The sequence below is a fragment of the Cimex lectularius genome, unplaced genomic scaffold (genome assembly GCF_000648675.2).
Source record: "Cimex lectularius strain Harlan isolate CLEC.00 unplaced genomic scaffold, Clec_2.1 scaffold129, whole genome shotgun sequence".
NCBI lineage: Eukaryota > Metazoa > Arthropoda > Insecta > Hemiptera > Cimicidae > Cimex > Cimex lectularius.
Window position 1 is genome coordinate 760,848 of NW_019392715.1, and position 25,348 is coordinate 786,195.

Below are 25,348 nucleotides of genomic sequence, written 5' to 3' on the forward strand. Positions count from 1 at the left end.
AATACCACTCTGTTCACGAAGATCACAAATCTATTAAAAACAAGAAAAAATTATAAATTGAAACACAACTTACGTCTCTTCCAAGTCCTAGTTCTTCGGTGCAGCCCGCTGCAACCTGAAACGAAACAACCTCAATTAAAGAAATTGAAATAAGCATAACTAAAGAAGCAAATGATAATATATTCCATACCCAATTACATTAATTGTAGTTATGAAAAATAGTTCTTAACCCGAGTGGACAGCCAGTTATGAAATATTGTCAAAGCAGCATCTCTTAATATTTGTTTAGTGGTTGTCCACGGCAATAAAATATGCTCGGTTTCATCCCAGCATGTGGCAGGGTTCGACTTTGTGTGGCCTCATTAGTCCTGACAATAGCTCCTGAATCAATCAGCAGGGAGATAAACGATCCTGCGGTGGCAGAGAATTCATATTTTTTACAATGTTGTATTAGAGTAACGATGGCCAAGCTGGGATCGCATTTATTTCTTCTTTAGAAGAGGAGAGACAGTTGTTATTAATTTTTGCTTTTTGATTTTCTTAATAGTCAAGAAACAGACGTTAACGATTCAGGCCTGATAGACCAATGCTGTTATCACCAAAAAAAGATTTAATCATTTTAAGCAGATGTCAAGCCGAAGCGGCACTACCCGCCGTATTGATGAGAATAAAATGTTTAAACATTACATGTTGTATGTACTTAGTCAACATTACTCAAGAATAAACTTAACTTGGTATTTTTGTGTGTTTTCATTTAAAATGTGTTAAATGTGTGGTGATTAGTGACCGTTAATCGATAATTATTCAGAAATCGTGCGATGCGGTCTGGTGTGATGTAGGTTTCAGAAAAACATTTTCTTTATCGTGCCAACGTTTCGATCTTTATTGAGATCATCTTCAGTGCTCAAAGTGTTTGTCTTCTGTGTAATTGTGCCATTCTTGCGTGTCGTGTTGAGTGCCCTGATATTTGGATTCAATCGTGCCCAATGAAAAATGTACGATATAATAAAATATTTTTAACTTTTTAAATATACTATTCGTTTCGTCATCTTCGCTAATATCAAGCAAAAATGTTTCTGTGCTAAATTATGATAAGTCCCGACACTGCAAATTCGTTTCAACTTTTTGATTCCGATTTGCAAAATTTTATTTAATCTATATTCAAGATGAAAAAACTCAATTCTTGGCTTTTAACACATTGGATTCCTGCTAACACGCTTAGCTATTTGTTCTTCCACCTAACCCGTCTTGAACCAAGGTGTAAACATAGCGGTTCGTCACTGGAATGCTGAAACCGGTCTAATTGTAAGTTTTTAATCGTTCGAGACAACATACAGCCTAAACAACACGGATTTCTATTTCGTAATCCAACGTGGGGTCGGTTTGTCATGTTTTTCTCACTTTATTACATTAGTAGACATTCACCACCTAAATAAGCCATCAAAAAGAAAAGAAATAAAAAGCCATGCCTTCTTTAGTGTGGCGTTATAACTCATTTTCTTAAAACTCTCGAGGCCCTTCTTCCTGCTTCCATCCCTTTCCCTCTAAGCGCTGATAAGATATCCTCGGCTTTAGTACTCGGTACTGACCATACCGAGGTCGCATGTGCCCCTCATTCTTTCCTGCTCTGAGTGTTTACATGTAAATAGGCCGCCACTTTGAACATCCACCTAAACAATATAAAACTGTACCTTTAGTTAAAATTCCGTCAATCCTTCATATTACAAAAAAGTGTAGCATCGGCTGAATGTTCTCTCCTTCAATTGAGTTAAGAAATCCAAGAGGAATTATAGTTTTTCAATAATTTATTATGTTAAATGTAGGGAAGATTGAAATCTGCATTCGTTTTCTCTCTTATAGCTATACTTGTACAAACTGAGAAAGTGGGAGGCGATTACACTATACAAGTTGTCTGCTAATTGAGGATCTAGAAAATGTTAAGCAATCGAGATGGACATAAATACCGGTGATGATATCGATTTAATCTCCCTTACCATGTTAAATGCCCACACGCTTGATAATCACATGGAAGAAATTTGTATTACCAAAAGAATACTGTTCGTCATTTTCTTTTTGAAACGTGATAGAACCTAAACTTTTTTTTACCGATTCTGTTAATCGGCGTCGATAATGTTTGGCTAATTGTCACAGAATATAGAGCCCTTCCACCCCATGTGGAAATGGTTAGAAACTCCGGACATCTGTGAAAATGTTTATCGTCTTTGCCCAAGTGACATTTGAGTGACATAAAGCCATATGTGAAAGGACCGGGGTGCTCTAAGTTAACAAGGATATCACAGTCAATTTTCAAGCCCATCGCCCATAATTAGTTGGTGAAGTTTTTGTAGTCGGCATGTATTACAAGGATATTAGGCTAGGCAACACCATACGTCAAACGGGGCGATAAACTCCGACAAAAGACGTTAAAGATGGAAAAACATTCTGGCTAATATAAATGGGCCAAATGCTTCGTCCCCCTCAACAGGAACCGGATCCTTCCTATCAAAACAATAGAGATTTTTTCTTCTTCTTATTTTTTTTTATTTACGTTACAACTTCAGAAAAGAAGCAGCAAGCACAAATTATATTTTTAAGAACATATAAAGTACAGTAGCTCAAAATACCAAGTTGCTGAAGGCATATGGACGATCTGATTTTAACTCATGTTGGATCATAACACTAATGCCAATGTTGGCGACAAGGTATTTATATTAAATACGGTCGGGCAGCTAAGTTTACCAATTTAGTTACATCGGTGAATTGGTTTTGCAGTTAATAGTCTTGACTGATCACTCTTGGATCTGTCAATGAATGGGACTTCTTCTATCGCTTAAACAATATCTAAATTGTTGAAAATGGATGATCGGTGTTAATCTAGGATTTTGGTCACGTGGCTATAAAACTGTCTTTATGCACGTACAATTACCATCGTCTTTATGTCACTTTAAGATTTGATCAATCTTTGCCGATTATTCCAGCAATTTTAACCCAAGATTAATAACAATTTCTACATTGTAACTAAAATCACAAGTTCACGAAGAGCCTTGAGTGTACACGGTGTTCTATCTTTGCATACTCGAATCTTTTGCCTTTCGGGACCGGCGACAATTTAAAATCGGGTATGGACGTTTCACTATTAACAGGGTTCGAAATTAGCCTTTGGAAAAATACGTTTCTGCTCGAATTAGGTTTTGTCAACAGCTACTGCAACCATGCTGGGTTTCAAAGCATTCTGGAAGACAAAAATGATTTCATCTCAATGTTTAATTATGCAAAACACAAATTCTAAATATTGAAAATAAAAAGTGCTAATTTTAAACAAATATATTAGACAATTATGGATATAAATATTGGATTATTAATAAATAATTGTATCATACATTGCACAAATGTATTTTGCTATTTTCTCGTTGTATTTTGTTAATTTATGTCTTACCACCTATTTCTTCTAGCTCTTATGTCTTAATTATGTACATTAATTTTGATACATTGTAAAACAAAAATTATCATGTATTTTGGAAAAGGCGTAAAATTTAGTACATAAACAAATGTAGTATTGTAAGAAAAAGTGGTAGAATGAAATTTCTGAAAATGAAATATTTGGAAAAATGTCTTTCCTTTATAAATTCTTAAGTGATTTTGGTAGGGTTAGTGACGTGCGATACTAAAGAATATTCGATTCAAGTACTCGATACTAGTATCAAAAGAAGTATTCAATCCTGCTCAAGTATCGACAGAAAATATTCGATACTGATGAATATCTATTAATTAAAATTAGCAATTGGCATTTGAACATTTGGAGCGTAAAGAGTGGTTGTGCCTTATTTATTTATGTAATTATACTGAGATCTTATCTGACGGATCGATTTTTTCGAGTCCGTCAGGGAATTCTCATCTTATATACGCATAAGGGCGGGTGTTCCTCAGGGAAGGATACTTGGCCCTTTTCTATTTGCCATATACACTGCAGATATTCCTACACACGTTAACATTTCGACACGCACATTCGCTGATGAAACAGCGATTCTTACGCGCAATTCGGACCCCTCAATTAACACTCAACACTTACAACACCTGAATGAATTAACAATATGGTTCACAAAGTGGAGAATAAAGGTAAACCTAACAAAAAGCACACAGATCAATTTGACCTTACGTAAAAATGTCTGTCCTGCGGTGAGTATAAATGGAATTCCATTGCCTACCACTGACCTTGTGCGTTATCTTGGACTTTTCATGGATAAACGACTGACTTGGAATCCCCCATACAAGACTGAAAAGACAGCAAACAAACCGACGTTATAAATTGTTAAAAAGACTACTCGACTCCTGATCAAAATTAGACCTTGAAAATAAACTTTCAATTTACAAGACAATGATTAGCCCTCTCTGGGCGTACGGTTGTGAGGTGTGGGGCTCAAACAAGGATTCCAATTGCCAGCGTCTCCAACCAATCCAAGCTAAAATTCTCCGTCAAATTATAAATGCTCCTTTCTACATTTCAAATTACACTATCCATAAAGACCTACACATCCCGTTTGTACATGAACTCATCAAAACCCGATATAAAAAATTTCATCACAGTAATCCATTCGTACGAAATTTATCACTTCCAACCCTACCTGAAAATCCTCCAGGACGATTGAAGCGAAAGTGGCCCCGAGACCTTCTCATTGTGTGAAGACTGAACAAGATATTTTAGTTCAGTTTCTATTCGGTTATGTTTGTAAGAATACTTCGGTTCCGTTTTAACCATTCTCCATTCGGGTATTTTTTCCGATACCAAAGAAAGTTCTCGATACCAGTACTTGTGTCGAAAGTGGAGATTCGATACTAAAAATACTCGGTATCGAAAGAAATTATTACATACTTTCCTCATTTCGATGGTATCGGAACGTCACTAGATGGGTAAATAGTTTACCCGGATGCACGGGTTTACGTCAGTTTTATACTATAAATTTTGCTTTTGCATCTTATTTTTAGGCGATTTTTTTTATTATTTTGGTCTAGTTTTTTAATATCATAATTATAGTCATAATATAATAAGTTTTTATAATGCAATTCCAAAAGACGAAAGAAATATTTAGAGAAAAATTAGAGATTTTTTTTACAAAATTTGAATCATTTTGGTATGCCTCGCGGATAAATTTATGTCTTTTTTATTTTATTATATTTTTTACGAAGGTATTTCAACTACCAAGTTATATGAACCCTCGGAGTGCTGATGTTTTTGAAAAAAAAAAGCCCATTTGTAAGGATGTCGGTTTCGAAGCAGGGCCGCTGGATTCGAACCCGGGACCCTTACCTTACAGTGATGAGCGCCGTGTCAACGCCTAAAACCAGGAACACACTTACCCGATGCTACGCCATGCGACGCTACCCGATGCTACCCGACGCAAATCCAAACTCCGATTTTCCATAAGGTTGCATTACCCCCGTGCACATCTACCCGATGCTATGCCACGCTAACCTACCCGACGCTCTGCGATCCCCGCTGTCCAGATTTTCGTCGGGTCGCATCGAGTACAGTCGAAGTCAAAAGAACCGGACACTCATATTTTTATTCAAACTACATGAAATTATTGTCGTTATATTAATTACAACATACTTATTTTAATATAAACCAAATTAACTGTGATTAAAAATTAATAGTTTTTATTTAAAAAATTAATTTTAATGGTTCGGTAGAAAATTAATCAAAACACCGGAATACGATTTTTTGATATAATGTAATTTTTGATATAATTTTACTAACAATTTATTTTACTCGCTTCGGCGGTACATATACTAAAATTGGAACAATTTATTACACGGTTTTGCTCATAGAATTTAATTAACAATTTATTTCGTAGTTTTGCTCGTAAAATTACACCATTTTGTAATGTCGGGTAGCATCAGAACAGGACACTCATATTTTTGTAGTTTACTTCAAACTAAGTACATGTAATTTTGTCGTTATATTAATTACAACATGTTATTTTAATGTAAACCAAATTAAACGAGATCAAAAATTCATAAGTTTTTATAAACATTGTTTAATTATGATGGTTAGCGGTAACTTTATTTAAAACAAAGTTTAACAAACAATTTATTAGATGGTTGTGCTCATAAAATTTAACTAACAATTTAGTACAAGGTTTTGCTCAAAATAGTGCATTAAGAATAAAACATGCGTGGCGATTGTAATAGTGATTATTGTGATAGAAGCTGCGGACTGTACGCGACGTGTGCTTGCGTCGGATAGATGTGCACACCCCACCAAAACGGGCAAGTCGTCGGGTAGCATCGGATAGCGTCGCATGGCGTAGCATCGGGTAAGTGTGTTCCCGGCTTAAACCGTTGCGGCCACCGACGCCCCCAAAATTTATGTCTTTATATTATGCTTTTTACACTACAAGAAAAGCCGGATGGAAAGTCAAAATATTACAAAAGTCAATTTAAATTGACCAGCAAGAATGAAAAAACAAAACAAGATATTGCTGTTAATAATCGACACAAGTTTCATAAAGGTAAAATGGTAATTATAATCAGGGTAATGGTGTTTCATTGAAAATATTACTGACATGACGCAAAATTTAATTTTTTTTTAAATTTAATATTTTATTGTATTACGTAAAACAACGGCAAAACGATAATAACTTAAAAAATCTGATAAATAAATAAACACAATACGGGCGCGTATTTTATTGGTCACTATATTCAATCAAATCGTATGTATAAATTATTAAAGTGCCTTTGCTACTTACAGACTAAGTTGAGAAGATTGATCAACAAATTGATATGCAATCATCGATTACGCTGATTTGTAAAAGCAAATAATCAAATATTAAATTAATTAATTCATTTAATTATATATTAAATGAAACTCATCAAATTGCAATTGATTTAATATTAATAGGTTGTATTATTCATGCCTAACAATCCAATAATCGTTTATGATAAGAAAAAATAGCTTAGCATCTACGGAATAATATTTGCTATTGTATTATCAATAATATAAATAAAAACTGTCTTTTATTTTTCATAACATTATTGTCAAAAAATTGACTGTACATGTCTTTTCTATACCGACTTCCTTTGCCACCCCTTCAAAATCCAACGTATATAAACATAAAACAGCAATATCTCACTGGAACTCTCAACACGACACGCAAGAAGGGCACAATTACACAGAAAATAAACACTTTGAGAGAGTAGAAATATTTTGAATGAATATAAAAAATATATTTTGCATTGTATAAATTCACTTTTTTCTACATCCCACATGTATTTGTTAAATTTAAACAATGTTTGTAAATCCCAGGCCCTGAAGATGATCTCAATAAAGATCGAAACGTTGGCACGATAAATAAAATGTTTTTCTGAAGCCTACATCACACCGGACCGCATCTTACGATTTTTGAATAATAATTGACTATACAGTTGTGTTTAAAAACTTTAATTCAATGTAACTTAAATTCGTTTGCATGCTCATAAATGTCCTAAAGAATAAGTCTAATGGAACAATTGAGGCTGACTATGGCAAATAGTGCTGAAACTTCCACGGAAAAATATTAATAAAATTGAGCTTTATAAATATGGAAACGAAGAAGGCAAAGAGAAAATTTAATATATTATTCGGTAATTTAGTCAAACTTCTTTAAATTTAATTTTACTAGAATCGTCTCAACAACGCTAGTTTGTCTTGGGTTATTTATTTATTAACTAGATATGTTCTAGAGTGTAGTAATACAAATAAATACTTGGTGGGTTTTTAGCATTATGAAGCAAGAAGTATTAAGGATACGTTCATGATTGATTATATCCGGGGTCGTAAAGACAAGAATCGATTGCATTAGATATGTATCGGTCGTATTCTCATCCATGGATTACAGAGGCACCGCAACTCAAGATAAATATGTAAATAAAACGTCGAAGGGCCACAGGGGCGATATTCCATCGCGAATGACCGTACAGACAATATGTCCTGGAATTTATCTTTGCGAAGAGGTTGGAGAAAGTCTATGATGAAATCCTCGGATGTGTGAGGCATGTGCTAAATCCGGTTCACTTTCCTCAATGGGCGAGCTTCTTTTATGGAACTCTGTTACTTGATTCATCGTTCACGGGGCTATCGAATAAATCCGCATCCATGAAAAACATCGGATACTTATCTCACCTCTGCGCAATTAATTCACACGACATAAAAGATAGTATAGCACCGCATGTGTGATTCCGTCCAAGACTTTCTAATATAAAATACGCCGTCGGTAATAAAAGAGTAAACTTTTTCTTTCCTATTTTAAGCCCGCGGATGTGTCGAAGGATCCAGCATTGGAAACAAACAGCCGTATCAACGTTGGCCGGACCCAAACAAGACTTATTTGTCGTGTAAACATAATTCTTGTGGGCGGAACGTAACGAGCTTTTCCCTAAAATTGTTTGACATCGACAAATATTTTGCTGTGGATACAAGTTTCCTGAACTCGATTCATTCCCCTTAAGGCGTCAAATGGACCAATAGTCGAATTTAAACACTACGCTCAACGTTTTTATCTGACAATATAAGATTATTTAATTCATAATTTCTTTGTTTAATACTCCGGACTGCCAACCCCCAGGATGGATGATTCTACAGTCTGCCGGCAATTTACTGTAAATACCAAAAACTGGAATTGCCGTGTACGTATGTGCGGATTTGAGCCTATATACATTTAAAAAATCTTTATTATAATAATAATAATAACTTCATTTAAGTAGCCAAAAAACTCACATTATTCCCTTTAATCTAATGAATAAAAACATTATGGTATAACATCAACAGTAAAAACATTATTTCGAGACTGATTTATAAATTGTTGTACAGTTGTAAAAAACGGACCAAATAATATATGATCTGATATGCAGTTAACGGTTGGAATAAAGTATTGGAAAATATTTTTTTTTACGAGGGTTCGCAACAGCAGAAGAAAAACCCATTTGTAAGTACGCCGGGTTCGAATGCAGGGACGCTGGATTCGAACCCGGGACTTTTACCTTTCAGTGATGAGCGCCGTGCCAACGCCTAAACCGTTGCGGCCACCGACGCCCCATACAGTACCGTTTAAAATAAGCGAATGCCGAACACGTACTGAAAAAAAATGTAAAACTAATCGATTTAGCCGAGACGGGCGAATAATTGAAAATACTTAAAAAAGCTAATTACTTTTATTAGAATAATTACTACACCTTTGAAAGTATAATAATATATTGTGGCGTCAATTTCTATCGTCATTAAAAGATTTATCTTCATATCTGTTTAAAGATATTTTTATATTTCAACCGTATAAATCTATTTTACCTTCAATTTCATTCGATTTCAAGGTCGTAATTTGGCAATAATTTATTTGATATTTTCGATTAGCTGTCGTTGCAAGCGTTGATTTTTAAACCAGCTTGAGTGGCATTTAATGCAAATTTAATGATAATGATAATTAACTTTGGTTAAATTTGGTTTAAAAAATACGAAACTCCTTAATACGAGAAAATGACAATCTCAATATCAATGCTGTGAAAGCAACTAGAAAAAAATTACATTAAACAGTTAACAAAGTTTATGTGGGAAATAAGAAACTTCGTCGCGAGAAAATCAAGAAGTTGGCTCTTTAGCTAAGTCTGGTCCACTTAACACGTATAAATTCCAATTGTGGCGTTTATAATCAAACCAGATTTTCTTAAATTGATTTTAAAATCTGTTTGGTGTTGTCGATCTGCTGTGAGCTCTAAAGCTTTATACTTAAGATGTTTCCGCTACATCTACCACCCTCCATGCATGTTTTGCCGAGTCACAGCTTTACTATCCTCTAACCTCGATCCCGCTTCCGAAGATCTGCAGAAGTTATTGCATATATTGGATCACCGATTTTAAAGAAACTTTTTTGGTGATACTAGTGAGAGCAAAGGATTGTATAGATTTTCTTGATATGGCCCAACACTTCGAGAAGTTATCACACCAGACCGCATCTCACGATTTCTGAATAATTAATGCGTATCCTTCCAAATACCGCTCACCTAATACTCCGCTCTTCTCTATGAGAGCGGTGCTTTCGGGTCCGACGAGAATCAGATTACTCCGAATACTTCTTTCTTGCCGGTGAATACCGGAAAAATTCTTTATATCCTTTATATTGAAATTGTTCCCACTACAACACCTACCACCCTCTCCTTGCGGCTTTTACCGATGTCACAGATTTACTACCCTCTGGCCTTGATCCTGCGGTTGTTCGAAAGATCTGCAGAGACATACCCTATGTATAGCAGGCTGGTGTGGACGATGGAAAACAAAGATAAAGGAAAGCAAGTGTGTCTGAAGCAAATCTCCGCTCACAATATATTGCAACAATATTTCTAAACCCATATCTAACTGCGTTCGTTACCTTGGGTTCCACGCTTAACATGGAATCAGCATACACTGCTAAAACAAGATCTAAACAGACGCTACGATACACTCTGCTAACTTATAGGAGGACAATCCGATCTATAGACGAAAAACAAACTTACAGCCTACAAAACACTACTACATCCTATTTGTACCTACGATATAGACTGTTCGGAACCGCTAAACCTTCCAATATTCGCCGCCTTCAATCCTTTCAACTGAAGTTCTCAGATCAATTATAAACGCTCCGTATTATGTCTCCAAAAAAATCTTAAAATTTCATTCATCCAAAACTTAACCAAGTTACACCAACTCTCCCTTCACCTCAACAGTCTTGCCCAAACCTTGTCCAATAGAACCCAACCCTACAATCCCATAAGGCGTCTCAAGAGGAAAAGCCCCGCGATATCTTTTCTGAGGAAGTGTCGAGTATAATTAGTATAGTGGGAGAATAGTATTGCTTTTTTTCTCCCCTCAATGTAAATATATAAATAGTTTATATATGTTGTAATTAGAAAATATAGTTTGTAATAAAATATTTTTAAAGAATTTATAAAAACTTCTTTTTCACAAATATATTAATTAAATGTACTCCTCTTTACATACCGAAATGTTTAAAATCGAATATAATTGACTGCATTACTTATTTTATTACGATTAATTAAGGTTTTTAATTGAGATAAAAAAGTCAATGGCACGAGCGGGATTCGAACCCACGATCTTCGGCTAGATACGCCGCTGCTCTACCACTTGAGCTATCGTGACCTCGATCCACTCGGGCACTAGCTATAAATAAGTACCTATCCAAATAGCTCTTCTCAAAAAGCGCCAATTCTTCTGCGTAAAAACGACATAATGTTAACAAATAACATTATTTAATTCATTAAAAATGCGACCGATTAAAGACGTCGGGTTGCATGAATGGTAAATGTCATTTAAAATCTTTATCCCGACCCCATATCTTAGGCGAGAGAGAAACGTATTTACTGTTTCAGAAAGCCAAACAAATTAGGCATCTCTTTGAAGCTGACGTAAAGAAAAAAAGACGAATGTTTGAATATGCTTAATGGTGTTAGGTGGATGCAGTAGATTAGTAGAAATCCTGTCCAACTTCCTCTAAGGCAAAAGGTCACTGTAATAAGATACACTTTCCCCATATGAAACTGAAGAGCACCTTTCGCGTCTACCGAAATATAACCTTTTCATATGGCCTCTATATTTGTTAGCCTTCAATCTCGTCTCCTCTCCCTCTCCTTTATGCGTGTGGTCTGTGAATTAATCAGAAGAAGGTGTCCCGAGGGACATATGCATCACTCGAAGGGTGAATTGCCTGAGGGTCTCCGTATTGATGGCGGGCATCAATAACACTTCATTCAACTGTCATGTGCCACTTACTAGCGTCACAACTTTTTACCCTGTTCTATCTTCTTTTTCTCCACCTAATTCGAGTCTCCACCGAAGTGACATTCATCATGATGTGATCACTCCACTCGGTAAGCCAAATCCTTGAAACCGTGGCTCAGAGTGCAGATTCAACTTATTGTTGAATACTTTTAGAAAAGATATTAGTAGATGGCTCAAGCTATGAAAATAACAACTCATTAATTAGTTGTAATTTCTTTGCACAGAATTTTTTAGTCTTTTGATTTTATTTAATAGTATAAATAGTAACAAACCAATCGAAAGATTATCAAATCATCAGTTGCGAAGATCAAATTGCAATGCGAGTTATTTCCTTACATTTAATTAATAATTTTTTCTAAAAATAAAAATCTAGTTGAATTAATCAGAAGCTGCTTTATTTCATAACTTCTATTACAAGTAATTAGTCATCAGCTAACGGATCATTGGATTTTAAACTCCACCTCCCTGAAAACCTTTAATAAAATACAAATGAAAGTTTAATTTTTACCAATGCAAATAACTGTTGACCTTTATCAAAGAGTTTTAATTTTTTTCTTGCTTTCAGAATTTCAACTAAAGGAAAACTCTCCACCATTTATAATCAACTTTAAAACATACCATATTCCCTTTGTTTTCTAATAGATATTACAGATGTTTTCATTAATCTCATATTCCTTGCATTAATGTTATTATACATTCCAGGCCACTTTCATGGAGTGATAAGTAGGAATATTGAGGGACGTAACTCAAGGAACGCTCAAGGTTGTTTATGCCTAAGATAATGCCATGAATAATTAATCATATTCATGTCAACATGTTTTGCTTAAAATGTGCAATTAGCAAGATTAACAAATACTTTGATGCGAATCGTTCCTAATAATGAAATCCTACCTGTGATAAACTGTGTAGTAATGTTCTTCTTTCCATCATTAGGTACTTGTAAATATAGATATAATGTTCGGGATGTCATATTTCAACAAGAAACCTAATTAATAGGCCCGGTTTCAGTGGTTGTATTTCTTCTATGTATACGTTGACCATCCAAAAACAAAAATGAGACGATAGTTTGTTGTTAGGTGTGTTGTTGTTTCCTTCGCTGCTTTGAAGAATCTGCACGTGCCGTGTCGGGTTATACAAATCTCCAGATGGCCATTCAATCTGCAGTGTCCTGTCAGATTCGAAATTTTTACTTCTTTTGACGCATTCTGATAGTTTATTTCCTTCCAAATTTTGCTAGAAGGTTCTTAGATTGTTTTTGTCCAAAGTGTCAGTCACACTACTCATTTTTATTTTGTTCTTTTGTCTAAGGTATTCATTTATACTGTGGATCCCTGTGCCACAGAAGGGCTCAGGAACTCAGCGGTATGGCAGGCACTTTCCTTACAAGGGAACCTCTCTCGTTTACCTTCTACACCCATATGCGCTGGGACCCAGCAGAGGGTGACTTTATTTTGCATGCCTAATCTATATTTTGTTTAGTTTTGCAATTCAGTACCATCTTTGAGCTAATGATGTTTGAATTGATTGTTCTGATAGTTGCTTGGCAGTCTCACATGATACTGCTTGAACTGGATAGATATCTGAATTGAACTTCAGACTGGAAAATACCAGTGTGTTTTACCATGGGTTCTGTATTCGATTCCAACACCTGCTCCCATACTTCCCCGCGTTCTCCACATTATGTAATAAAGTGTGAAAAGTTTTGAATGTCGAATCATGTTTTTTCATTACTACAAACACAATATACATGTTAAATACGGTGAAATTAAACAAACTTAACTGTCATTCATCCCTCATGATACCCTCACCGAGACTAGCAAAAGCACTGCTGCAATTGGAGAGGCAAAACTCAGAGGAGTGGTAGGACTACTAACCGGTCACTGGCATCTGAGAAAACATCTACACAACATGGGTATATACAACAATGATTTGCGGATTATGTAATGAGGAGGAGGAAACAACCACTCATATCATCTTCGAATGCGAAGCAACAGCTCAATGGAGGTTTAACCTTTAACCTAACGTACGAAAAAGACTCAGGAAACCAAATTGCAGCAATAACAGTCAATGACCTGATACTTCTAAGAAGAAGGATTGAGTCTATTGCACTGAACTAAGGAACTAGGAAGGTACAATAATCTAGAAGGCTGCAGTGCCTGGGGAGTGCAAACCCCGCTTCCTAGTATCCTTTTCTACCATACCATACCATTCCTCATGATCATCACAATCATCAAAAGATCATCATATAAACTACATTCTTTAATAAAAAAAATTACGGTTTATACATAAAGTACTGTTTAACGTCTGTATATCTTTCGAGGATGGTTTGCATAAACAAACGCCAAAAAGAGGGCTGATTTCTCGGATGAAATTTTCAAATGAAACGGTACTCAGCATCCAATATGAATGTGACATTAAGGAAACTGACATCTCTTGACAATGGTGAATCAACAATGGCTATACTTCGCCCACAGTACCATTGTGTTCACGAAGTCGGCCGAGATAATTGCACAACGAAAATGAAAAAACGTACCTACTTCACAAACGAATAAACAATTCAAGTTTAAAGCCGTCGCAGTGCGTGTTTGTAACGTCTAGAAGTCTAGATTTAAAATAAAACGCGTGGTGTTTTCGGATTGAGAATGAAAAATTATAACTCTTCTGGAAACAATTTAAAAATTGTTATTCCTGGCGTAAAAGGCAAAATCTGCGTTAGTCTAATAATTTATGAATATTTAATTCAAGACTCAACGTTATAATTGGTGAAATCATCTCATATTTAATTCATCAATTGTGCTTTCTTTTATCTGAGGAACGTCCCTCGGATTGACGGATGACCCAATAAACATGTACATGCGACTGAATAAAGCCCATCCATTTGTTCAACACTTTACCAGAGAAGATTCCATTTTTTGTAGTCGTAGAATATGAAGATTATGTAAGCAGGTGAGAACCAACTATTTACACTCGTAGATTGTCAAAATGCAATTTTAAATTTATAAAGCATTCCCTTTACTAGACAAGAGCAAATTTGTCCGTCAACAAAAATCCAGGAAGGTGAAAATTTTATTTATTTGCATATCCAAACTCTTCCTTTCTACCTTTTACTACACGCGCAAATTTAACCACGTGAAAATTAGCAAGAACGACAAGTTTCGTATAATGAACTCTTTTTCTTTTCTTTTTTTTAACGAGGGTATTTCAACTACGAGGGTATATGAACCCTCGGGGTGCCGATGTTTTTGAAAAAAAGCCCATTTGTAAGTATATCGGTTTCCGCTGGATTCGAACCCGGGACCTTTACCTTACAGTGATGACCGCCGTGTCAACGTCTAAACCTTTGCGACCACCGACGCCCCTAATAAACTCCCTCATGAACTCTAGAATAATTCTAAAAAAAATAATCAGTATAATTATCATTAAATCCTAAAGGACTGTCGATGGATAAATAAAAATTTTCCATATGCGCTATACATCACATTGTAGATCAGCGATGCGGACTTTTTTTATCTATGAAAGTATTCAGATCTCACCGTTTCAGGTATATTTTGAATCAACCAATGCTTTAATTACAATAATTAATTATTTACGTTATTGTATACATTTAAGTGCATACACATTTATGTCTATAATGAGTATTGAATGTTTATCTTTAAAACTACTTGATAATTTTTTTATTTAATGGAAGAATTATTTTCTTTTAGTGCATAGACTTTTTATGTTATTCTCTATTTTATGTATCGAGCCGAAGGTCGTGGGTTCGAATTCGTCTCGTGACACTAACTATTTCATCTCAACCAAGACCTTAGATAAAAAGAATAATTAATTGAAATAAAAAATTATTATTACAATCAATTAATAATAAATAAAAATAAATAATAAATTAATAATAATTTCAAAAAAACGGGGTGAAAATAAATAGATCATTTTTAAAACTTGTTGTTGCGACAGTTATGTCTGACTTTTCAAATGGACCGGTTTACAAACGGAAATTTTCGAAGGAAAATGTAATACCTGAAGGGTATTTAAGGTTTTTTCTAATCAATTAATAATTTAGACATTAAATAGGCGTTAAATCCAAACTGGAACACCTTGAATTGAGAGATCTACTTCATCGAAAGAAATTCACTTTAATTTACCGTACCAGTTTTATTTATCTCCTTTCTCACCAGAAATATCAAATTGAATTAAACTGAATAACAATCAATTAAGCAAACAGAACACAAAACTGTAACATATACTTACGTAAAATTACCGCAAAAACAATGACTATACCATCTAATCTCCAAATAAATTTAATATTTTCTAATCAGAAAAATGGAAATACAGAAATTTTAATATTAATTCCTCGTAAAGACTGTTTTCTTTATATACTTTTATGATTTACAGCAGAGCACGGTATTAAATTACATCAGGGTATCAAAAATAAGACTTTTCATATTTCATTCAAATTATTCAGTTAAACAGGCTATAGACAATAAAAATACATTTATCCTTTCTTATTATAAATATAACTATTCAGAAATCGTGAGATGCGGTCTGGTGTGATGTAGGTTTCAGAAAAACATTTTCTTTATCGTGCCAACGTTTCGATCTTTATTGAAATCATCTTCAGGGCTCAAAGTGTTTGTCTTCTGTGTAATTGTGCCATTCTTGCGTGTCGTGTTGAGAGTGCCACGCAAGAATAGCACAATTACACCGAAGAAAAACACTTTGAGCCCTGAAGATGATTTCAATAAAGATCGAAACGTTGGCACGATAAAGAAAATGTTTTTCTGAAACCTACATCACACCAGACCGCATCTCACGATTTCTGAATAATCATCGACAAACGGTCACTAATCACCACACATTTTCTTTATCGTGCCACGTTTCGATCTTTATTGAGATCATCATCAGGGCCTGGGATTTACAATCCCCCACATCCTACATGTATTTGTTAAATTTAAACAATGTTTATAAATTTATCATTTAAGAGTAATTTATCACTTAGGAGTAATTAAATAAATAGTAATAATGTGTACAGAGAATCACCGATAGTTATTACATTATTTATATTTTTCTAAGCAAAATTTTACCTTTTCAATCATTGATCCAATTTTTATTTTTTGACGAAGTAAAAATAATGTAACTGACATGTTCAGCAGTTTCATAAATATAAGAACAATAATACGCGGCGATCGAAGACATTAAATTGCAATAAGTACGACATGCATTGAGAAGAAAATAAATACACATTAGACATTTATGTGTACATTGTAAATTAAGTCAACAATGTTAACATTGTAACCACGCTGATTAAAAATACATATTATTATTTTTAGTGTTAAATTAAACATACGTAATATTATTATTTAAATATCTATTCCTTCGAATTCTATCTAAGCTACCTGCAATATCCAAAAATACTTTGAGCTAATCTAAGTTTGGTTCAAAAAGTGGAGGACAACACTGAATGAACAAAAATGCACTAATAGCGCTCACATTGAAAAAACAGTCTTGGCCTTCACTGAACATCAACAACAAAGAGATACAGATGTCCATTCAAATCAAATACTTAGGACTATACCTAGACAGAAGTCTGAAGTGGAATCCCCACACAAGACTTATCAGAAGACTTGAACAACTACGAAGACTTCTAGGACCAAAATCTGTTTTGACTGTCAACATTGAACTAACCATACAATACTTTATGACACCACTTTGGATATTTGGAGTGAAACGGTGGGGTTCTGCCAAGCCAAACAACAACCATCGTACCAAATTCATTCCAATCAAAAATTCTTAGACAAATCGTCAAAGCTCCTTGCTACGTCACTCCTCACTTATCCACAACGACTTCAACATTCCTTCTGTTCACACCATCTCTCGATCCATCCTAATCCTATTGCTCGTTCCCTCTCTATACACTCCCTTACCGTCGTCCCTTATTTGACGACGGCCTCAAGACCTGCCATCAATCCCTCACACCGAGTGCCAGGATTGACGGTTTCTCACGGCATGTCTCCCCGTGCAGCACTAGCACTAGTGTTAGAACTGTGACCGTGGAAAAAAAAACCTACTGTCATCATATTTGTAATATGTACAATTATGTATAGGCTACGATTGCAACAAAATCATTAACAACTCAAACGCTTCGGTAGTTGTTATCATTACAAGAATTGTGTGAGTAAAGCACAATGTAAAAAAGGTAATAGAAATGATAAATGATGGAGTGAGGGTGGTGTTCAATCCATTTTAAAAAGATAGTTCCTTGATACAAATCTAATTCTTTCCCTTTGTTGGAACTATGTAACACTCTTGTATTTAGAATTAAATTGGTTTGAAAAATTTGAAATTAAAAAATGTAAAATTGAACATGGTGATAAATGCATTAATAATATAACAGATTTTGATCTACCTCCCATTTTAATTATGTACATAAATAATATCAAACATCCAAATTATTAAACTAATTATTTTAATTGTTATTATTTTTATAGTAATTTAATAATATTAAGTATTTACTAGTATAATATTTATTTGTGTTATAATTTCCGCGTTTCGCTCGTTCAAATTGAGCGCCATTAAAAAAATTAGCTGCTACTTGGAACGTCGCGTTGGCGGAGTATCAGCGGGTTCACTTTGGCAATTCATGTCGAGAGACGTGGTTGTAGAAGTCCTTCAACCTGATGATGAGCTAAAAGGCTCGAAATCCGGTCGTTGCAAAACAACTTACTGTGAGTAGGAACTATCTTTTTAAAAAGGATGTAAAAAAGGTTTTCTCATTTTGATGTCTCTAAACCAGATCACACGATTTTAAATTCTATATCCATAAAGACCGCATTTGAGCTAAGTTGTCAACTTCTTTGTGATCTGCTTCTCATTAATATGTTCCTTTTAAGTAGTCCCAAATCTAGCGCTGGCACCTTACGACAAAAAAAATTGCAAGCGAAAGGTCGAAAAAGATTGGCATATGAAAACACACACTCACTCCACTAGGGCAAGCCTGCGGCCGCATGAGTGAATATACTTATGAACGATTCGACCACAGTGTTGCGGTTGACACGATTTGCCCCGTTTGGCCAACCGTGTCATCACGCCGTCATCGAACCCCGAAAATAATTCCATCGTGATTAAGAACATTTCAGAAGGCCCATTATAACTTAATTGCTTCAATCTTTTTCGGCTGCGTTCGGGCAAGTATAAATTAGTTTTGAAGGAAGCAAAAGGGGAACGAGAAAGAAAAAAAAACGATGAAAATTGAACTTTCGCTTCGCTTGCCCGGTTCTCGGTCGGCCAGAAATGATCTTAATTAGAGCACTCAAGTAATTTACAAAAGCTTAACGTTGAAAACTTTTGAAATCGATCCAAAAAGATATTCTCTTCTCAACGCTTGATCGCTTGATCATCAATCCTACAAAAATCCCATTTTTAATGATTTGAATATAAACGGGAGTATCACAAAGGTGTGAATTGTCTTACTTATCATTGTAGTTGTTTGGTGAAGTTACTTATAGAAAAAACGAGAAATGATAATTGTTGTTGGAAAACTACTAATAAATCTAATCCTTTTTAAAAAGATGGTTCCTACTCACAATAAGTTGTTTCGCAACAATCCGGATTTCGAGCCCTTTAGCTCATCATCAGGGTTTCTACAAACACGTCTCTCGACTTGAATTCAAAAGTGTGAGTAGGAACCATTTTTTTAAAAAGGTTTGAACTCCACATCCACTCCATCATTCATAATTTCTACTAATAAATCTTGTTCATTTAAGAAATTTTCAAAAAAATCATTCCCATTGTTGGACCGACATGTATGTATAAATGTATTTTTTAATTTATAAATGTATTTGAAACTATAATTTTGTTTATAATCTTTACCAAATGACAGATTCTATAAATTCACAAGGATTCAGATAATAATAGATTGGAAAATGAGGCGTCATATACCATGTTATTGATTTATTTTAAACTGATTCCCTTTTCCCTTGGAAAGCAATACCCGATTAGATAAAAAATGAAATAACACATTTTATTTATTTAGAAATCGTGAGATGCGGTCTGGTGTGATGTAGGTTTCAGAAAAACATTTTCTTTATTGTGCCAAGTTTCGATCTTTATTGAGATCATCTTCAGGGCCTGGGATTTACAAACATTGTTTACATTTAACAATTACATTTTGGATGTGGAAAAGTGAATTTATACAATGCAAAATATATTTTTTATATTCATTCATAGAATTTCTACTCACTTAAAGTGTTTGTCTTCTGTGTAATTGTGCCATTCTTGCGTGTCGTGTCAAGAGTGCCGGTGAGATTTTGCTATTTTGTGTTTATGTACGTTGGATTTTGAAGGGATAGGGAAGGATGTCGATATAGAAAAGACATTTTTGTATATGGCGTCGGTTTCATTGAGGTGAAAAGAGCCGACGAAGGGAAAAAAAGTGTTGGTAATGGTTCGGCCATATAATCCTTCCAGGATTATATAGAAAGGGATAAATAGGAAAAGGAAAGCTAAATTGTTGGGAAAATAGACTATGTGAAAAATATTTGATGTGTGGAATGTAACGTGGTGCATGGTGGTAAAATGTCTTTTCTATACCGACATCCTTCCCCACCCTTTCAAAATCCAACGTATATAAACACAAAATAGCAAAATCTCACCGGCACTCTCGACACGACTCGCAAGAGTGGCACAATTACACAGAAGACAAACACTTTGAGTGAGTAGAAATACTTTGATTGAATATATAAAAAAAATATATTTTGCATTGTATAAATTCACTTTTCCACATCCAAAATGTAATTGTTATACGTAAACAATGTTTGTAAATCCTAGGCCCTGAAGATGATCTCAATAAAGATCGAAACGTTGGCACGATAAAGAAAATGTTTTTCTGAAACCTACATCACACCAGACCGCATCTCACGATTTCTAAATAAATATCGATTAACGGTCATTAATCACCACACATTTAACACATTTTAAATGAAAACACACTATAAAGTAAAAAAACTTCAATGTTTCAATAAAGAAAACATATGACGAATTTAGATAAACGTCTAAATAAATTTGATATTCATTTAATTTTAAAATCAATATAATTGGCTAAAATTTAAAAATGAAAGATTATTGTTTTCCATGGATATCGATGATAATTTATTGAAGAACTCCAGTATTTTTCTCTTTATTAAAATGAGTTATATATTAATTTCTTTAATTTCCACTCAATTAAATAAAACAGAGTTCCAGCTTTGGCTGGTTTCTCTCCAGACTGCCTTCTGACCTGACAGTTCTGTCTGATTTGTATATGCCTATACTATTTTCTCAATGTATATTTTTTGTAAAAAAAATAAATAAACCGAAGCCAGATGAAATGTAAGCCAAAAAATCGTCATTTGATGTGGGGTTGTTGGCATTAGCTCGAAAAGCATTCATTTTAATAAAGAACAAAAATCCTAGAGTTTTTCAATAAATTATCACCAATACCCACGGATAAATAGGAACAGTAAAGAAAATAAACCAAAAAGATAATTGTTATTTATTTATTGTAAAGAAATTTTCAAATGGATTCAGACCCTCGAGCCTAACATGGGCTGAATGTTAAAAAACGTGGTCTGACCCCGGACCGCCAAAACACTGTTGTGGATGATTCCGGGACCGCGAGAGGTCGTAAGGTCACTTCTGTATAGATGTGTATGTACGTGTAGAATAAAGCTTAAATAAATGAATCAATAAGTTTCAGTCCTATTCCAATGGCTTGCTACAACAACAAAAAAAGTGTAAAAGCGTGATACTGAAAATAATTTTGTTGTTAATTTAAAAATAGAAAGAATTGTACATAAAATTAATTAATTCAGGTAGAAATGATGTTTTAATTATCGTGAGATTCGTCATGTGGTTTTAATTATAGCGTGCATGTATTAAACTAAGTATTTATGTTGTTTTCTCATATTTCGACCTATGTTGTTTAACTTATGTTTCCTTCTTGAAGGTGATAATAGGTCATCTCAAAAAAACCACAAAACCACAACCAGTTTTTATCCACAACTTTTCGGATTTATTTTAATCCTTCCTCAGGTGAGTTAACGCAATGGTTAAAGCAGTGATCGTCAGTCATTGATATTTTATAACAGTTTATTTTAAAAAAGAGCCAGTATTGTACATATTTAATGAGTCTAGTCAGGTTCAAAATATTAAAACGTTTGTGCGGCGTCTGAAAGACTTAAATAAGTACCACACTGGCTCTTTTTTAAAATAAACTGTTATAAAATATTAATGACTGACGACCACTGTTTTAACCATTGCGTTAACTCACCTGAGGAAGGATTAAAATAAATCCGAAACGTTGTGGATAAAAACCGGTTGTAGTTTTTTTGAGATGACCTATTATCCCACCTTCAAGAAGGAAAAATCGTAAGTTAAACATGGAAAACTGAAAACTAACTTCAGCTAAGTCAAGAATATTGAAAATAAATCGTCTCAAATGATGTTTTCTCTTCCAATTTAAATTATCACATAAATATCTATGGCCTAATGCAATTCATAATCTCATGCAGTATTAGTCACATGTGTATAAATAAGTTATGCTTGACGAATTGCCAAGCCGTAGATGCTTATTTCTCTTTATAATGCAATTTCACATATAATGATAAATAATGTATATATTATTAGTACTGATATTAGTTGTAGGTAGAAGTAGCATTAATATTACTGTGTGGTGATTAGTGGCCGTTAGTCGATGATTATTCAAAAATCGTGGGATGCGGTCTGGTGTGATGTAGGTTTCAGAAAAACATTTTTTCTATCGTGCCAACGTTTCGATCTTTATTGAGATCATCTTCAGGGCTCAAAGTGTTTGTTTTCTAATTGTGCCATTCTTGTTAGTCTCACTGGCACTCTCAACACGAAACGCATCTCACGATTTCTGAATAATTAATATTACTATATAGGTTTACTAATACTAAATTAGTATTGAGAATAATTTTTAAAATTATTACTTGAAATTCTGCTCCATAAGGGTCTGGTAAATGTCCTTGATAGAGAGTCATTCCGCAGTGAAGACCTACCTGAAAAGATATGTTACGGATTAACTGGAGTAGATTCGTAAATACAAAAAAAAATATTTTGGATGAAACGCAATGATAACGGATATGCCATACAAGAAAAAGATATATTGCACGAAAAGTCAATCAAGACCTGTCATAAATATTTCCGAACCTTTGTTTTTTGGTGTATTTTTAATCGTATGACATTTGAACTACTTAAAAAGGATTTGGTATGTTTCTAAACTGTCCACCTGCTCCAGTTAACATTTGTACTGTAAAGCGAAAATTAGCCTTCAGAAATACTTGAGAGTCACATACGGCATTGTCAGAACGGGATCAGACCTCGGTCGTCCTGCCACCATTGCATGCTGTGTGTTAAACTACGCACGCTCACACTCTCACTCTCACTTATTCTTAAATACGTTCTTTATTATTTACGTATCATTCAATCAACTGCTGCTTATCGAGTGCTCGATATTCCCTCATTACCCAATACTCATTGACGAATCTATTATTGAGATTCGAAGGGATACTAAATATTCTTCATCGACCCTCTAAAATTAATCATTCATGCTAATATATATTATCACAGGATAAAAATATATAATATAACAGAACAAAATGTACGTATTATTTTTTAAACTTTCCCAAAATCGGAAACAAACGTTGCTCAAGCCAATTTTCATATCGCGTAAGATTTTTTCCTGCTCGTTCTTCTTAAGGACCCGAGCCACCTTTCAATTGTGGACGACAAGTAGCAACCTTTCTTTTCTTGCAGGACACATATGCGGGCTTTGGCCCAAAGGTAATTCGTCCTTATTGCAGCCTCGTATGGCCTGTCCTTAATCGAGTGAGGATGACCAACGGATGGTGCTCTTGATACGTAAGTGCTTCTCTGCAGATTCAGATCGACTAAGCTGCCCTTCCTTTTGATCACGTATTTTATTAATCAGAGGGCTGGATCGCTTTGACTAGGTTCGGAGATTGGGACGTCCCTTAGCCGCCTCCGTTATCGTTATTATAGCCAATCAGTTGAATTGTTTATTATTGTTATGAACAAGTCTTTATATTTTAATAATATCTGTAAAGAATTCAACTATAACATCATAACTGTTATGTTGTAATTTTCAAACTCTTCCGACTTCTCATTGTTTTACCATATTTTTATTATCATTATATAACAGGGGTGGCCAAGCTCCTTGATAGTCCGAGCCATTTTTCAAAATTTGAAATTTTTCGCGAGCCGCAATTAAATACGTATTTAAAACGTATGCAAAAAAGGTATTAAATTTTTTTTTACAGAAATTATATTTATTGAAAACATATAAATAAAAGTACAAAATATGTGTATTGAATTTAAATATTAAAAATTAAACACATTTATTTTACTTCTCTTGATAATTCTTTAAAATTTGGTGAATAATTGGTGACAGCACTTCTCAGTAATTCTTTGAGATGCTGGTTAGTTAATACTGATCGGTGTTTGGATTTCACAAATTTTAAAGTGGAATAAAATGATTCACATAAGTAAGTTGTTCCGAATATTGAAATAATTCGACAAGCAGCATTTTTTAATTCATGATACTTCGATTCTGGTACAAATTTCCAAAATTCAGTAATCGACGTCGACTTATATTTTAATTGTAGAGCTTGATCTTCTTGCATCTCTATTAATTCTAATTCTCCAGATGCTTTTTGGGTCATAATTATATTGGAAATGGAAAGCTCACCTTGAATTATGTTAATTTCAAATGGATTCAGAAAAAAATCAAGAAACGATTTAAAATATTTCAAGTCTTGAAATCTATTTTGGAATTCCGTCAATATTCCTTCTATCTTTTTTATATACTCGTTGAGTTTTTCTTGTTTAATATTGGAAAAAAAAATTTTAATTCGAGGAAAATGACAAAATGTTTTATTTTTAATGTCCTTTTGAAAAAGTTGTAATTTAGTTTGCAAACTAAATATACACTGTGAGAGGTCAGATATTATTTTATCTTTCCCCTGCAATTGTACATTCAGTGTTTGCAAATGTTCCATGACATCAGTCAAAAACATTAAGTCTTGTGACCACTCGTCATCGTCTAATTCTGAATAGGTTATTTCCTTTTCTTTTAGAAATGCAGTTATCGGATCAAACAAATCTACAAAACGATTTAATACGTTGTAGCTAGATAACCATCTAACAATGCAAAAGAAATTAATGTCATCTGGAAGTTCTTCATCCTTTAATTCTTCAAGGAAATTTTTGAATTGTCGATGATTTTTTGCATTGGTGCGAATGTAATTTACAATGTGTAACACTGTTTTCATAACACCAGGATATTTTAAATATTTTGTAACGAGATGTTCTCGGTGAATTATGCAGTGAATCGGTATGAATTGTGGAATTTGAGAATCATCTCTTAAAAGCCCAATAAGACCGATTTTTTGACCCAGCATTGCCGGAGCTCCATCAGTTGCAATGCTTACAAGTTTATTAAGAGGCACATCAAAAGTTTTCATTATGGAATCTAAT

The 25,348-nt window shown here is 34.2% G+C and overlaps 1 protein-coding gene across 5 annotated transcripts in view; it reads right to left on the bottom strand.

Annotated features, from left to right (window-relative positions):
- LOC106665780 (Krueppel-like factor 9) overlaps nt 1-25,348 on the bottom strand; it is a 222,911-nt gene that overhangs the window by 151,135 nt on the left and 46,428 nt on the right. For 3 of the 5 annotated variants that reach the window (XM_014392483.2, XM_024226491.1, XM_024226492.1), the window contains 2 exons: nt 22,783-22,851; nt 74-115 (listed from right to left, as the gene is read on the bottom strand). In XM_014392483.2, coding sequence (XP_014247969.1) covers nt 74-115; nt 22,783-22,851 — 111 coding nt within the window. The remainder of the gene's footprint in view (nt 1-73; nt 116-22,782; nt 22,852-25,348) is intronic. The other 2 variants (XM_024226493.1, XM_014392484.2) reach the window with 2 other exon arrangements.